Source organism: Rhinoderma darwinii, chromosome 3, assembly GCF_050947455.1.
Source record: "Rhinoderma darwinii isolate aRhiDar2 chromosome 3, aRhiDar2.hap1, whole genome shotgun sequence".
In the NCBI taxonomy this organism is placed as follows: Eukaryota; Metazoa; Chordata; class Amphibia; order Anura; family Rhinodermatidae; genus Rhinoderma; species Rhinoderma darwinii.
The window spans coordinates 274,270,685-274,287,938 of NC_134689.1; the positions used below are offsets into that span (position 1 = coordinate 274,270,685).

The 17,254-nt window shown below is 46.8% G+C and overlaps 1 protein-coding gene across 1 annotated transcript in view; it reads right to left on the minus strand.

Moving 5' to 3' along the window:
- Positions 1-17,254, minus strand: part of LIPC (lipase C, hepatic type) — a 206,775-nt gene that overhangs the window by 57,497 nt on the left and 132,024 nt on the right. Inside the window, exon 6 of the mRNA XM_075857942.1 lies at positions 7,270-7,387. Coding sequence (XP_075714057.1) covers positions 7,270-7,387 — 118 coding nt within the window. The remainder of the gene's footprint in view (positions 1-7,269; positions 7,388-17,254) is intronic.

The following is a 17,254-nucleotide window of genomic DNA, read 5'->3' on the forward strand; positions in this document are numbered from 1 at the left end:
ATACATAGATGACCCTGTAGATAGTACCCCACATACAGCCCCCCTGTATATAGTGCCCTACATATTTCCCCCCAGGGATAGCGCTCTAAATATAGCCCCACCTGTAGATAGTGCCCCGCATAAAGCCCTCCTGTAAATTGTGCCCCACATATAGCTCCCCCTGTATATAGTGCCACACATATAGCCCCCCTGTATACAGTGTCCCATATATAGTCCCCCTGTAGTGTCCCACATATAGCGCCCCCTGTATATAGAGCCCCACATATAGCTCCCCTGTAGTTTGTGCCCCACATATAGCTCCTCCAATGTAGATAATGCCACTCACACTTTTAAGTGAGAAAAAAAACTTTTACATACCCACCAGATCCCGTTCCCGTGCCGTACTGTGTCAATGCAGGCCTGCTCTATTCTGAGCAGGTCTGCTGGGGCTGAATGACGCAAGTGGCGCGATAACGTGATCATGCCGCTTGTGTCGTTGAAAGGCGCTGACTGGAAGGGCAGAATGACCTGCCCTCTCAATCAGCGCGTTTCAACAATGAAAGCGGCGCGATGATGTCATCGCACCGCTAGCATCGTTGAAAGGCGCTGATTGGCTGGGGCCATTCAACGCTTATGCATGTAATTGCATCTGTGTCCTATAAATGCAGGGAGTGGCGGATTATCATATGGGCGGTTCGGGTGGCCGCGCAGGACCCACGGCTCCCAGTGGGCCCATGGCCGCCCGAACCGCACATCATTTAAAATGTGGACGAGGGGTGGGCTGAGAGGGAATAGGGCCGCACCGTCCGCCCTGCTGCCTCTGAGGGGGCGGTGGCGCAACTGAAACTAGCCGCTGCCACCCCCTCCTGCACTAATTGTACCTGCGTCTATAGAACGGAGGTACAATTATTACAATTATATGCATAAGCGCTGAATGGCTGGGTACGTTCCGTGCCTGACCATTCAGCGGCTTACAATGACGCTGATTGGCAGGGCAAAATGAGTTGTCCCGCCAATCACCGCCTTTCAACAAGTCATTGTGCCCTGCCAATCAATGATGGTAGCGGCGCGATGATGTCATCGCACAGCTTCCATTGTTGAAGGGCGCTGATTGACAGGGCATGTTATTCTGCCCTGCCAGTCAGTGCCTTTCAACGGTGCGATGGCGTCGCTCAGCCCCAGCAGACCTGCTCAGAAGAGAGCAAGCCTGCATTGACAAAGGATGGCGTGGGAACGGGATCACGGTGAGTATGTACATTTTTTTGTTTTCAACTAAAAAGTGTGGGCGGCATTATCTACAGGAGGGGAGGGGGCTATATGTGGGACACAATCTACAGGGGGGCAATTTGTAGGGCACTATATGTAGACGCCATCTACAGGGGGCTATATGTGTGGCACAATCTACAGGGGAGACTTTATGTGGGACACAATCTACAGAGGGACTATATGTAGGGCACTATATATAGGGGGAGCTATATGTAGAGCGCTATCTTCAGGGGGCTATATGTAGAGCGCTATCAACATGGGGGCTATATGTGGGGCACTATCTACAGGGGGCTCTATGGGGGCACTATCTACAGGGGGCACTATATGTGTGTGTGGGACACAGTGTATGGTGCTATTATAATCAGGGAGACAGTGTATGGCATTATTATAATTGGAGGTGCAGTGTATGGTACTATTATATATAGGGACGTATTGTGCGGCACCATGATAACTTTATCTTTGTTTATAGATGCAAAAATGTTTGAAAAGTGAGAAGCCCAAGACATCTGAGTGCAAAACTGCAGAAATGGGTTGTGCCCGGGAGAAGTCATAGAGGTCTGGACCGGATGGAGAAGAAAAGAGAAAAAGAACTAGAATCTGAAATGAAGTCATCGGTAAACCACTTAATGTAAATGTTTATTCTGCCTCTAATCAGTGCTGTAGTCACTGTATGATCTGCAGCAAGATGATGGGTGGTATGATTTTTGGGAAACAGCAACTCCCAGCATATCCTTACCATTGATCGGGCCATGCTGGGAGCTGTAGTTTTATCCATACAAACCTATACAGCAGGGGTTTCACTAAATTTATCTGTATTTGTGCTGGTATGTATATATGTACTGAGCTTGGTTCTGGTGCTGTATTTATGTACTGAGCTTGGTTCTGGTGCTATATTTATGTACTGAGCTTGGTTCTGGGGCGGTATTTATGTACTGAGCTTGGTTCTGGGGCTGTATTTATGTACTGAGTTACGAAAAGTCCATGGTCAGGAAGTGGCCGAGGGGCAGCGATAGCAGAAAGAGGTAGAACCGGGTTTAGGGGGCCCATTTTTAGAGATAGTTGCGAGTCCCACCTCTGGGAACTGTACCTATCTGACAGGATTCACAGTATATGTCATAAATTTCCCTCATGGGAAAACCCCTTTAAAGTGTAACTAAACTTCAAAAAAACTTCTGCCATGTCATAGTGAAATGTCAGAAGTTTTGATCGGTGGGAGTCCGAACACTGAGACCCCCATGGATCCCAAGTGACAGAAGCGCTCAGGTGAACGCTGTGCCACTTAGTTTCTGATCTGCTTTTCTCAGAAAGCCGAGCAAGCGGTGTACGGATGTACACCACTCCGAGGAATGCCGATCAGAAGCGAAGCAGCGCATCATTCAATCGTGCGCTTCTGCCACTTCACTTTAGCGATCGATGGGGGTATCAGTGCTCGAAGCCTCCACCGATTAAAAGTTCTGACATATCACTATGACACGTTAAAAGTTTAGTTACACTTAAAGAGAGGTGTTATAATTTTTATTATTATTTTTTTTTTCTTTAATAAAATAGTCTATAAGTGTGTTTGGTGCAACTTTCTAAATACTTTTTATTAAAAATGATTTTTACTTTGAGATACAGCTGCTTTATATCCTGAATACAGAGCAGCTGTATCTAGTGCTAAAACCTGTATCCGTCTTGTCAGTGGCACTGACGGGTACAGTGTCAGCGGGTTGGGGGGAGGTTGAATTGCGTGTGAGTGGGAAGGAGGAGGCCAAAGTTGTGTCAACAGCCCGGGGCCCATGGTACACTTAATCCGCCACTGGACGCAGGTAAAATTAGTTCAGGAGGGGGAAGCGGTGGCTTGTTTCAGTGGTGCGGCCGCACCCTCAGAGAGGCAGCAGGCCGCCGCCTGAGGCGAGAAGCTCATCTCACCACATGGACGGTGCAGCCCTGCTCCTAACTAATCTAATAGGCGCTATGATTCTGATAACTACCATGTAATTTTTTTTTCACAAACGTTAATTATTTGCAAAGTTGTGTGCATTTTCCTAAATATGCTAATTTGGCTATACTTGCCAAATGGGAGGTTACACTTTCTTTTCACTCTGGGCGGTATATCGTTTTCTGTATAACGCTGTCCAATCAGCGATATACAGTTCTCCTCTTCCCAGCCCAGCAACACAGCGTGATTATATAGTATACAGCTTACATTCCAGACTGTGTTTTTAACTGGTCTCCGGTTCTTTCACTGGTAGAATTACAATCTCATCTTTCATATAACACGAGAACCACTCTCTTGGTGGAGATATGGCTGTTTGAAGGGATCCTCCTTCCCTCTAGAATGTGTCTCACAGTGTGTTAAGCATGCTGATAGGCAGTGGCGTATTAAGTAGACCATAGGCCCTGGGCTGTTCCACAAACTTGGGCCCCCCCTTCCCCACCGTTGCTCTGCCGTGTCTATAGCGAATACCACCTTTCTGTGCGAGCATTGACAAATGATTGTTATGATTCCCCTTGTCAAAGGGCTGTATCCCTATATACTGACAGTCTCCAACCATCTCTGAAAGTAAAACACTGTGTAGGGACACATCCTCCTGACAATGGGAATGGTAACACGCATTTGTCTATTAGTCCTGGGTACACAGAGATGTAGAATACAGGGATTACCTGCAACAGACATGTCAGGAGAGGTGACAGATCCCCTATAGATCCAGTGACTCACAAGTAACGTCTTCTCTGGTGAGAGACGTTTTCTTTCCTTCTCCATCTGACGCAGACCGTTATGGCGACTTCTCCTGATGAGGTATCTTTGCCCATCACTTCTGCAGCCATTTCCTATAGAAACACACTAATTTAGAAACCAGGGACCAGGCCCATACATTAAAAGGAGTAGTCCGGGTACGGACCGTTTTTTATACTGATGACCTATCGATGTGCCTGGACAATCCCTTTTACTCAGACTAATAAATTTGGACCCCAGACTAGATCATAGAATACATACAGACCCAGACTTTCTAAACTATTGTAGTCCCCAGACCAGACCCCCCTAAACAAATAGACCCCAGAACAAGCACCCTAAATAAATTCAGACCTCAAACCAGACCCCTAAATACAGACCGCAGACCTGACCCCCTAAACAAATAGTGACCCCTAAATACAGACCCCTAAACTAAAACAGACCCTTAAATATAGACCCCTTAAACTATAGACCCCAGACCAGACCCCTAAATACAGACCCCAAACCAGACCCCCTAAATACAGACCCCCAGACCAGACCCCCTAAATACAGACACCAGACCTCAAACTAATACAGACCCCAGACCTGACCCCTACACTAATAATGACCCCCAGACCTGACTCCCTTAAGTAATACAGACCCCAGACCAGACCCCCTATTGTAATACAGACCCCAGACCAGACCCCTAAATGCAAACCCATAAAAAAAGACCCCTAAACTAAAACAGACCCTAGAACAGGCCCCCTAAATAGAGCCTATAAACTAATACAGATCCCGGACCAGACCCCCTAAATACAGACCTCAAACTAATACAGACCCCCTAAATACTGACCCCAGACACCTTAAACTAACACAGACCCCTAAATATACAGACCCTAAACCCCTTAAACTGATACAGACCCCAGACCAGACCCCCTAAATACAGACCCCTTAAATGAATACAGACACCAAACCTCCTAAATGCAGTCCCCAAACCAGGCCCCCTAAATACAGACCCCACACCAGACCCCCTAAATACAGTCCCCCTAAATACAGACCTCTTAAACAAATCCATCCCCTTATACTTACATAGCAGCTCACATCAGTCTTCTATGTGGAATTTTGCTGCTGCTGCTGCTCAAGGTCCTGTGGTGATGTGACCAGTAGGTCTCTAAGCAGTAGTAAGAACTTCAGAGATAAGGTCATGTGATCTTATATCTAAAGGTCCTTTGGCAGGACATAGACAATGCAGTTTCGTCGCGCTTTTTGCCACGATTCGTGGCAAAACTACAATGTACTTTGGGCGACCATGGACCCCCTGGGAGCCTCGGCCGCCGGGCGGCCACCCAAAATGCCCTATGATAATCCGCCATTGCTGATAGGACAGCGTCAGAGGCTGTGAGGTAGCTCCACCTCAAGAGAATCGCTGGTGTTGACACCCACTTGGCTAGTATAGCCTATTTTACATATTTAGAAAAAAGCTCATAACTTTTTAAATAATAAACGTTTTGGGACACAATTTTCACTAGCATTATCAGTGTGACAGGGCCTATAAATTAGTTAGGAGATACGGAATTACTAAACTAGTGACAGATCCTCTTTAAAGATTGTTTTGCAATAACAGTATTTTACAGACTTATTAGTAAATTTACTGGTATGTGTCAGCATCCATTACAATGAGAAAGCCTTTGTGAGTTTAGGATGACCTGTTATTCATATTTACTAAAAACAGATATGCGATCAAAAATAATACATGAAATAATAAACATCTGATCAAAGTTTTTAAGGACACTACGATAAATTCTGTGCTAAATTAAGAAACTACTGTGCTAAAGGAACAATAGTACCAAATCCATACTAATCCTATAATATTTAGGTGCAAATTACTAATCAGCCATATTGTAATTCTTCATTGTTAATTGGTAGAGGGATTAGAGATATTCTAAGATATTTTTATTTTTCCAAACTTTTCTTATTAATGATTGTACGGGATTAGTACAGCGAAGCTACAGCTAATCTCTATAAATATAGCACTAACAAACAATATTCTAATCAGTTTCTACCCTGGCTGCCTGCCTCATAGCTCTATACTATGTCTATTAGATAATACAATTCTGCATATACCATTTTTAACAGTGTGTTTAAATAGTTGCCCTTATTTTCTCCAGTGCTTAAAATAAGAAAGTTACAAGATATGTATTTGACTAAGTCATATTTTCTTCTAAAACATTTCTAATGTGTTATGAGGATATTGTGACTCCACTGAATAAAGTCTTTAAAGTGGTTCTGTCACCGAACAGAACCTGTGATGTTAGGGCTTCTTTAAGTAGGCCTAACATATGGAAGTTAGTGGAAACATATGCACCTACTAAATGGCCTCATTATCGGCTAAACGTTGGACTACACGTTTCAGGTCATAATATGCAAATTAATACGCCCAAAGCATGTTAGCATAGTATTAATACTTCTAAGACATTGGCTCTCAATTGGAAGTGCTGGTGGTAACCTTCACAAGAACATTAAGATTCTGCATAGTCATTTTGAGGGTTGGACCTGCTATTAGGCAGGCGATTACACTTCTCTGTGCTCTACCCAGCAAGCTCATTACGGCCATAAATTATTAACCGAGACAATCTAAAGAGATGTAAGTCAATATATCATCACACATGAGCCAAATCAGAACATGGTCTATATTGTATATTAAATTGTATATTTAGAAGCGTTCACAGGCTCTATAAATCCAGTCATATTCATATTAAGCTATAGAAACACTTTATTTTCTTCTCCTTTTTAGCCAATTCTATATTTATTTGCAATCTTAAATTTATATGTAGAAAAGCTAATCAACAGAAATAAAAATCATGAAATAAGACAATAAAGCAAAGCAATGAACAAAACCCTTCCGTTTTCTGGTCAAAATATACACAGAAATATAAACTTGTAAAAAAAGCCATATACTGTAGTATGTAGAATTATAGAGCTACATAAGACTAGTATTCTTCCAAGTGTATAGCAGTCAAAACAGCTGCATAATTAAGGGGGCAGCTAACCATAAAATGCAATTATAGTAGAAAGATGGAGGTTTATAGTGAACAGTTGGAGTTCTATGCTTCAATATAAACAAAATGTACTTTTTTTTCATGTTTTTTCTTTTAAGTTCCGTAGAATGATTGCACTCTAGTATTGACTTTGTAATATTTTTGTCTACATGTGACTCCTGGAAACATACTATTCATCACGCAATGCAATATGTGATTGTGAACAGAATTTATCAATACGTTATTGCAATGAATTGTGTTGCAGGATTGTAGTAAATAATTAGAAATTACCAGTAATTCTTCCAATCCTGTCTGATCCGTTAATATAACTGCCAGCAAATCCTGATACATGAGCTCCAAGACTGTATCCAATCAAATGAACATTACTTCTTGGAAATTGGATGGATGACTGGAAAACATCATAAATTAGAGATCAAGACAACTGCAGGATGAGGATAGGACAATGTGTGGTATTGAGAAGACAGAACGATTGACATTAAAACCAGCTAAATGTAATGGCTGCCAAAGGGATACACTAGCAGTTATGGCAAACGTTCATTGTTGGGGAAAAAGATTTTCAGGATTCCTAATCACAAATGCATTTTTAATGTTGATATCCATCAGATTTCATTGTATGTCTAGCCTTAAAAGGATTGTCCCACCATTTAATATCATGTTCATTGTATAGATCAGGGGTAGGCAACCCTTTTTGTATGGTGTGCCGATTTAAAAATAAAAAAATAAAAAAAATCAAATAAAACTCGAAGTACTCTGTGTGCCATGTAAACATGAACACCTTCGAACCCATCCGCAGCTACTGGATGCCAGCTGGGGTAGGGGGTGCACATAGGAGAGACCACGGCTACCGGATACCAGCTTGGGGGTGCTGCACAGAGTACAGAGAGTGCGACTACTGAACACTAGCTTTGGGAGGTGCATGTAGGAGGGTCTGTAGATACTGAACACCAGATTTGGGGGTGCACATAGAGACCGTGGTTACTGAACACCAGATTTGGGGGTGCACATAGGAGAGACTGTGGCTACTGAACACCAGCTGGGGGGGTAATCATAGGAGAGAGAGCTGCCAACTTTTGGTAACTTTTCCTTTTATTGAGTGGTAACAGAACTCCGTCCTTGCGGCGCTTATCACCAGGAGAGAGCAACACTTTATTATGCGCTTGGCAACGCTGAACACAAGGAGAGCAGTACTGCATGGTGTGCTTACCACAGCGACAAACACAATGAAGCACTGCTCTCTCTCCTGGTCATCAGCGCCGCCAAACACACAATGGCGCTGAACACCGGGAGAGAGTAATGTGCCAGCAAACCATGCCCCAGGTGCCGGCTGTGGCACCGGTGCCACAGGTTGCTGACTCTTGGTATAGATCATAAAAAGTGAACAACGTTTTCCATTTACATGATGTAAAAAAAATGATACAGTGAAGAGTTATGGCATTTACTTACATAGTATGGCACCACCTAGTGTTAAAAGTGCATAGTAATGTGCAAGCCCACCTAATGAGCAGAGTGCTTGCTCATGGACATGCATGCTCACTCTTCCCACTATCAGGCCTCTGCATAGTGATCCTCTGTTTACTGCAGAGCAGCCAATAGCTTTCTTTCCTGCTTGCCAGGGAAGGAGCAGAGCCTCTGCAGTAGTATGTCAGTATAGATGAATATTCTCCTTCTCAGCTTGTTAAGATTGTAAAGCTCTGCTTCCTGACAGCAGATGTTAACCCTGTACATGCTCAGTCAGTCTGCATTGTTTTATTTCATTATGTTTTATTGGTTTCTAAGGGAGTTCACACAGTATATATCTTCACTAATAAAGGACTATATTGGCAGCTGCCAGAGGGGAAAGAAGACCGATTCTGTTTAGAACCCCTGCCCCAGCAGCACAGATTAGCAGCAGCAACAAGAGAGACACTGGTAAGCAAAAAAAGATTGGAAAGGAAATTAATATGCTAGAAATGCTGCAAAAATACATATAAACAGCTATTAACAGCATTTCTAGACTTTTGGTATGAAAATGATTCATGGGATAACCCCTTTAATGTGATATGTCATGATGACATTATAACCAAGGGTTATAAAGAGTCTATTGTCACCATGCGTCAATAATTTGTCTACATTGCTTCTGAAGGATACTTTCTGTTCCCAATGCTGAAATAAAATATCCCGCCATGTCTTGGTTAAATGGAGACTTTACTGCTTGCTTAGCCTCCAGTCCAAGTCTGTTACCTTTTACTCTTACTGTATGTCACTGTAACGGCCGCAGTCGCGGACCGTCGCCTCTCCTTAACTCCCGACAGCCACGACCACAAACCTCTCTCTTCTTCCCGGCATCTCCCTTCCAGGAGACGCCAGCACACACAGCCGCACCACTCTGTGGTTTCCTCTAGGGTGCGTGCGCTCTTCCCCGGCCTTATAGGACAAGCGCGCACATACATTTAATTATCCCATTATTCCCAGATCACCCTGGTCTATAAAAAGGGCTCTGCCCTTCCACTCATTGCCTGAGCGTTGTTTTTGTATTCCCATAGTCTTAGCAAGTGCTAAGAGTGCTTGGAACCCAGGCAACGCTTGGCACAGCGGGTAGAGGTGGTCGGATAGATAGGCAGAAGTCAGGACAGGCTGCAATAGGTCAAGGCAGGCGGCAGACGTCGTACCGGGTATGGCAGCAATAGGTCAAGGCAGGCGGCAGACAAGGATAGTCAGGTTCAATCAGAGGCCAGTAACGGGAAATCCAGAAAAAGGCAGAAGGAACGGAAACAGGGTACTAGGGCACAGGGAACTCACGGGGAACTTGGTTGAAGCAGGGATGGTAGGGAGGAGGAACCTTAAATAGGAAGTTCAGGGAATTAAGGCACGCGCTGGCCCTTTAAGGCAGGACGAGTCAGCGCGTGCGCCCTCTAGTGACAGCAGCCGCACATCGGGGATGCTGCACTCACCTGATGCCGTCCAGGGCCAGCAGAGCGTCCGGACCGGGTAAGTGGAGCTCGGGACGAGCAGCTGATGAGGGAGGGTGCCGGAACCGCAGCGGAGGCCGTGGGAACGGCGGGGAACGGCGCAGCAGCCATTACAGTACCCCCCCTTTATGCCCCCTCTTTTTAGGCTTGCCTGGAAGCCTTCGCTTAAAGTCCTTGATGAGAGCTGGGGCGTTGATATTCTCCACGGGCTCCCATGATCTCTCCTCAGGACCATAATATCTCCAGTCCACTAGGTACCATAATCTCCCCCGTGATCGTTTGACATCCAGGATCTCTTGAATTTCAAATTCGGCATCAGCCGCCGGTACAGGATGGACCGGAATTTTCTTAGAAAATCAGTTGAGAATGGTGGGTTTTAGCAGAGAAATTTGTAAGCAATTAGAGATTTTTAGGGACTGAGGAAGATGAAGTTTGAAGGTTATTGGATTAATTTGTTTAGTTATTTCATAGGGGCCCAGAAACCGAGGAGCTAGCTTGTAACAAGGGGTCTTCAGACGTATGTACTGGGTGGATAGCCAGACTTTATCCCCAGGAAGGAGCTGCGGCGGGATCCTACGTCTTTTATCCGCGTCTCTCTTAAACCTGGCTACGGCTTTGTGGATGGAGTCCTTGGCCGTCTGCCAAATTCATAGAAAGTCGCGGTGGTCCGTGTTAGCAGCTGGAACCTCAGAAGGCACAGAGACTGGTAGAGGAATTCCTGGGTGCAGGCCATACACCAAGAAGAAGGGAGAAGAGCGGGTAGATTCCCCCGTATGGTTGTTGTAGGCAAATTCGGCCCATGGAAGCAGACTTGCCCAATTGTCTTGTCTCGGAGACACAAAATTCCTGAGGAAACCTTCAAGTATTTGGTTTATCTGCTCTACTTGACCATTGGATTGGAGATTGTACGCGGAAGAGAAGTCTAGTTTGACCTCCAGCAGTTTGCACAAGGCTCTCCAGAACTTGGATTGAACTGAACTCCTCTGTCAGAAACAATGTGCTTAGGAAGACCATGCAGGCGAAAGATGTGCTCAACAAACAGCGTTGCCAGTCGGGAAGATGACGGAAGGCCTGAGAGAGGTACGAAGTGCACCATCTTGGAAAAGCGATCCACCACAACCCAGATTACGGTACACCCAGCAGAACTAGGCAGATCGGTGATGAAGTCCATGGCAATGTGCGACCAGGGAGAGTCAGGCACAGGCAGGGGGTGCAAAAGGCCAGCAGGTCTTGAATGGGAGACTTTATTTTGAGAGCAAGTGGAGCAGGCAGAAGCAAAGTCTTTAGTGTCTTGGGACATGGAAGGCCACCAATACTGACGATCAATCAAATTGAGAGTCCTTTTGATGCCAGGGTGCCTAGAAACCCTGGAGGCATGACCCCAACGCAGAACACAATCCCTTTGTTTAGGGGGTACGTAGGTCTTTCCTCGGGGAATGTGTACCACTTCAGCTGGAGCAGCGATCACAATACGTTTCGGATCTATAATAAACTGGGGGCTGGGCTCTTGGTCTGAGGGGTCAGAACAGCGAGATAAGGCGTCAGCCTTGGTATTCTTTCCAGCAGGTCTGTAATGAAGCTGAAAGTCGAATCTGGAGAAGAATAATGCCCAACGAGCTTGACGAGAGTTTAGGCGTTGAGCAGTTTCTAAGTATAGGAGGTTTTTATGGTCTGTGTAAACGATGATGGGGTGCCGTGCACCGTCAAGCAAATGTCTCTATTCCTCCAGGGCCAATTTAATAGCTAAAAGTTCTTTATCTCTAATTCCATAATTTTTTTCAGCGGATGTGAACGATTTGGAGAAAAAAAACGCAGGCCAAGAGTCTCCCTCTACAAGTCTTCTGGGACAGAATAGCTCCAACTCCCACAGAAGAAGCATCGACCTCCAGAACAAATGGTTTGGTGGAATCCGGTCTATGTAGGACTGAGGCAGAAGAGAAGGCAGCTTTGAGAGCTTGGAATGCGGCTTCGGCCTCCGCAGTCCAGTCTTTAGCATTAACCCCTTTTTACGTCAGAGCAGAAATAGGAGCCGTCATAGAGTAGAAATGAGGAATAAACTGGCGGTAATCATTTGCGAATCCTAGTAGGTGTTGGACCGCTTTGAGTCCTTGCGGACGAGGCCAGTTGAGAATTGAGGACAGCTTGGCTGGATACATTTGAAGACCCTGGTCGGAAATAACATACCCCAAGAGAGGCAGGTTGGTTCTCTCGAAGAGGCATTTTTCTAGCTTGGCAAACAGAGTTCTCTCGAAGACGTTGTAACACCTGGCACACGATGGGTTTGAATATTGGGGGAGAAGATTAAAATGTCATCCACGCAAACCACCACACTGCTGTACAACAGATCTAAAAAAATGTCATTAACAAAGGCCTGGAAAACCGCAGGAGCATTACAAAGTCCAAAGAGCATGACAAGGTATTCAAAATGCCCATAACGAGTATTGAAGGCGGTTTTCCATTCGTCTCCCTCGCGGATACGGATGAGATTATAAGCTCCACGAAGGTCTAGTTTGGTGAAGATCTTCGCCCCCTGTAGCCGGTCAAAGAGTTCTGAGATCAATGGTAGAGGGTACTTGTTCTTTAACGTGATATTGTTTAATCCTCGGTAATCAATACAAGGACGCAGGGAGCCGTCTTTTTTTCCCACAAAGAAAAACCCTTCGCCAGCAGGAGAGGAGGATTTACGGATGAATCCTCTCTCCAGCTTTTCTTGGAATACCTAGACATGGCCTCAGTCTCAGGCAAAGACAAAGGGTAGACTCTACCTCTGGGAGGCGTGGCATTGGGGACCAGGTCTATGGCACAGTCGTATGGCCTGTGAGGAGGCAGTGATTCAGCTTATGTTTGCAGAAGACATCCGAGAAGCTTTTGTATGGAGTAGGAAGTCCTGCTGAGTCAGGTTCTGCAGACTGAGGCTTAGGTGGGCGAATAGATAGCAGACAATGTTGGTGACAGAAGTCACTCCAGTGGGTAATTTGACCTCCAGTCTAGTCAATAACAGACGAGAGTGCTTCTGCAACCACTGTAGACCTAGAAGCAAAGGGTTCAGAGAGTTCTTTAACACATAGAAGGAGATACGTTCCTGGTGCAGCGCCCCTGTTAACAGGAGAATGGGTTCGGTGACGAGATAGATAGTTTCCTGTAGGAGCCTCCCATCTACAAAAGCAATGGACAACGGTTTGGTGAGTCTTTGTACTGGGATTTGGTAGCAATTTACCAAGGACTGGCACAGAAAATTCCCAGCGGATCCGGAAATCAAAGAAGGCTTGAACGCCGAAAGTGGTTCCTGCAAAGGACAGCTTCGTTGGTATGGTCATCTTCTGAGAGGAAGGTATTCCACCTAGGGTAGCCTCTCCTACTTGCCCTAGGCATTGGAGTTTTCCGGCCTCACTGGGCAGTCTCTGAGGAAGTGCGTTTTTCCACCACAATACAGACATAAATTCAACTTGCGTCTTGTTCGCTCCACCTGCATGGGTTCGTCCGACCGGGAGGAACATGAGGCCAGAAGAGGTCTTTGGAAGGTTGGTGCCAATCGTGATGTCAGATTGCCTCGACCAGATTCCTGTTGTCTCTCACGGAAACTTATATCTATACGATTAGCAAGAGTAATCAAGTCATCCAAGGATGGTGGAAGGTCTCGGCCGGCAAGTTCATCCTTGATTCGGCCCGCCAGACCCTCCCAGAAGGTCGATACCAAAGCCTCATTATTCCACTGGAGTTCTGTAGCCAAGGTGCGGAACTGAATGGCGTATTGGCCTACAGTGGAGGTTCCTTGTTGGAGCTTAAGTAGGGAGGACACTGCAGAAGAGGCTCGGCCCCGTTCTTCAAACACCCTTTTAAAAGTAGAGAGAAAGTTCTGAATGTTGTACATGATCGGGTCGTTTCTCTCCCACAAGGGTGATGCCCAAGCCAGCGCTTCACCAGACAGCAGGGTCAGGATATAGGCCACCTTAGCCCGGTCTGAGGAAAAATGATGTGCCATAACTTCAAAGTGGATGGTGCATTGGTTAACAAATCCCCTGCAGGTCTTGGGGTCTCCCTCATAGCGAGCAGGCGTAGGTAGGTGAAGACCGGGACTGTAGACAGGAGCTTGTTGCGGTGGTGGTGGTAGTATCGGAGGTGCCGGAGGTGCTAGTTCGTTCAAGCGAGTGGACACGTTCTGCAGAAGCTGGAAAAGCTGACCTTGGCGGACTCGTTGTCTAGAAAGCTCCTGAGCTATATCAGCCGTGTCCGGTAGGGCTGTGTCAAGGGGATCCATGGCGTGTTCAACCTATAACGGTTCTCACCGGTTTGTTCGTGGATCCTCGTTGTCGTCTGGGAGATGTTGCTTGGAACCCAGGCAACGCTTGGCACAGCGAGTAGAGGCGGTCGGATGGATAGGCAGAAGTCAGGACAGGTAACGGGTATGGCAGCAATAGGTCAAGGCAGGCGGCAGACGTCGTAATGGGTATGGCAGCAATAGGTCAAGACAGGCGGCAGACAAGGATAGTCAGGTTCAAGCAGAGGTCAGTAACAGGAAATCCAGAAAAAGGCAGAAGGAACGGAAACAGGGTACTAGGGCACAGGGAACTCACGAGGAACTTGGTTGAACAAGCAGGGATGGTAGGGAGGAGGAACCTTAAATAGGAAATTCAGGGAATTAAGGCGCGCGCTGGCCCTTTAAGGCAGGACGAGTCAGCGCGTGCACCCTCTAGTGACAGCAGCCGCACATCGGGGATGCCGACCGCGGAAGGAGGTGATGGCTGCACTCACTTGACACCGTCCAGGGCCAGAAGAGCGTCCGGACCAGGTAAATGGAGCTCGGGACGAGCAGCTGATGAGGGAGGGTGCCGGAACCGGAGCGGAGGCTGTGGGAACGGCGGGGAACGGCGCGGCAGCCGTTACAACTGTAACCTGTTCTGTGTTTGTTCCTGTGCCTTATCTAGTTTTGGAGTCATGATGTGTCATCTGCCATGCCTGATGTCATCTGCCACGTTTGGAGTCATCTGCCACGTCAACCTCCATCCGCGCCAAAGTCTCTGCTACTGTCTGGACTCTTACAGGTACTCCTGTGCTAAAGACTTTATATAGACTGTTCAGGCAGCTGACACCCCGCTACAGCGGTGCGGCCTAGTAGGTCCACATACCCTGAGATCGTGGCAGTCACTTGTGAACTGACTGCAGGTGTCGCAAGAAATCAGTGCTATACTTGTTACTGGGGGGATGGCAAAAGAGGATAGAAGAGGGATCTATTAGTACAACTGTACATATGACTATACATTTCTTTATTTTCTGCATGTTACAGAATGATTCTCCTAGTTATTCTCCACCCAAAAGAAAGGACAGCAATAATGGAACAAAAGGGGCTTGGATGGAGATGTGGCTGATACTGGCATTATGACAGGCAATAAGGGCATTGTGACTGACAATAAGTGCATGCAGCTGTGGCTGATTGAAAGGCGCTTGCATCGTTCAGCTCCAGAAGACCTGTTCAGAAGAGAGCAGATCTGCATTGCCACTGGACGGCACGGGAACGGGATAAGGGTGAGTATGTAAAGTTTTTTTTGTACTACAACTGTGAGTGCCATTATCTACAGTGGGGGGCTCTATCTACAGGGTCCATATGTGGGGATGTGGAGCACTATATACAGGGGGAGATATATGTAGGGCACTATCTACATGGGTGGGCTATATGTGGGACAATATATACAGGGGTGGGTTATATGTGGAGCACTATCTATAGGGGGAGCTATTTGTAGGGCAATATCTATAGGGGTGGGCTATAAGTGGGACACTATAAAGAGGGGTGGGTTACCTGTGGGGCACTATCTACAGCGGGATATATGTAGCGCACTGTCTACAGGGGTGGGCTATATGTGAGGCACTATCTACAGAGGTGGGCTTTATGTGGAGCACTATCTATAGGGGGAGCTATTTGTAGGGCACTATCTACAGGGGTGGGCTATATGTGGGACACTATATAAAGGGGTGGGTTACCTGTGGGGCACTATCTACAGGGGGGCTATATGTAGGGCACGGTCTACAGGGGTGGGCTATATGCGAGGCACTATCTACTGAGGTGGGCTATATGTGGAGCAATATCTATAGGGGAATCTATATGTAGGGCAGAATGGTGGCTCAGTGGTTAGCACTATTGCCTTGCAGCTCTGGAGTCCATATGTGGGCGCTATCTACAGGTGCTTTTATGTAGGGCACTATCTACACACTATCTACACTATAGTCAGTCAGTTTGCGTTAACAGGACATCTCCTGTGACGGACTATTATGTCACATAGTAGCGAGAAAGGGGTTAATGTAAATGTTTATTCTGCCTCTAGTCAGTAATGTAGTCACTGTATGATCTTGTAATGGCAGGAAGGGGGTGAAGGGAAGGTGAGCCCTAATCTACCCACCGCCCTGTCCCTGCCTACTTGCAACGACCCGCCCTAGGCGACGGGGTACAACTGGGCGGTGGTCCCTACGCTGACTAAGTGCACGGGAGAACAAACAGGGAACACGCAAGGGAAGGGGCAGTAGCCCACGGAACGCCGAGGAAACGGAGTGGTGAATGAGATGTTAGGACCAGGATGAAGTGGAGTATACCCAAGTGAGCACGGAGGAGGAAGCAAGCCGGAGGCAAAGCAAAGCGGGTTAAGCAGAACTGCAGCAAGGCAGAAGCACGGCAGGAGCAGGCTGGAGCAAGCAGCAGTGAGGCCAGGAATCCAAAAGAATTACAAGCACTGAGGAGGAGAACACAGCAGGTAATAAAGGACAGGGGGCGGAGCTAACTCAGACTGACCAGGCCGCGATAGGCTCTCCCACTCCTGAGCCTGCCACCCTGGTTGGTGGGAGATGGTGTCAGTCGAACAGGTCTGGCCTCAGGTGTGGATTGATTAATCCCAGGAGTATACCTAGACGTAGTACCTGGCAGATCCCTAACAGTACTCCCCCTTTTATGAGGGGCCACCGGACCCTTACTAAGAGGACCCGGTTTAGTAGGGAAGAGAAGGTGGAACCTCCTGATCAATACCCCAGCGTGAACATCACGGGCAGGTACCCAAGTCCTCTCCTCCGGCCCGTACCCTCTCCAATGGACCAGGTACTGGAGGGAGCCCTGGACCATCCTACTGTCCATAATCTTGGCCACCTCGAATTCCACCCCCTCAGGGGTGAGAACGGGAACAGGAGGTTTCCTCGAGGGGGACCAGGACGGGGAGCAGCGTTTAAGGAGGGAGGCATGGAAGACGTCATGTATGCGAAAGGATGGGGGCAGCTCCAGACGGAAGGATACAGGGTTGAGGACTTCAATGATCTTATAAGGCCCAATA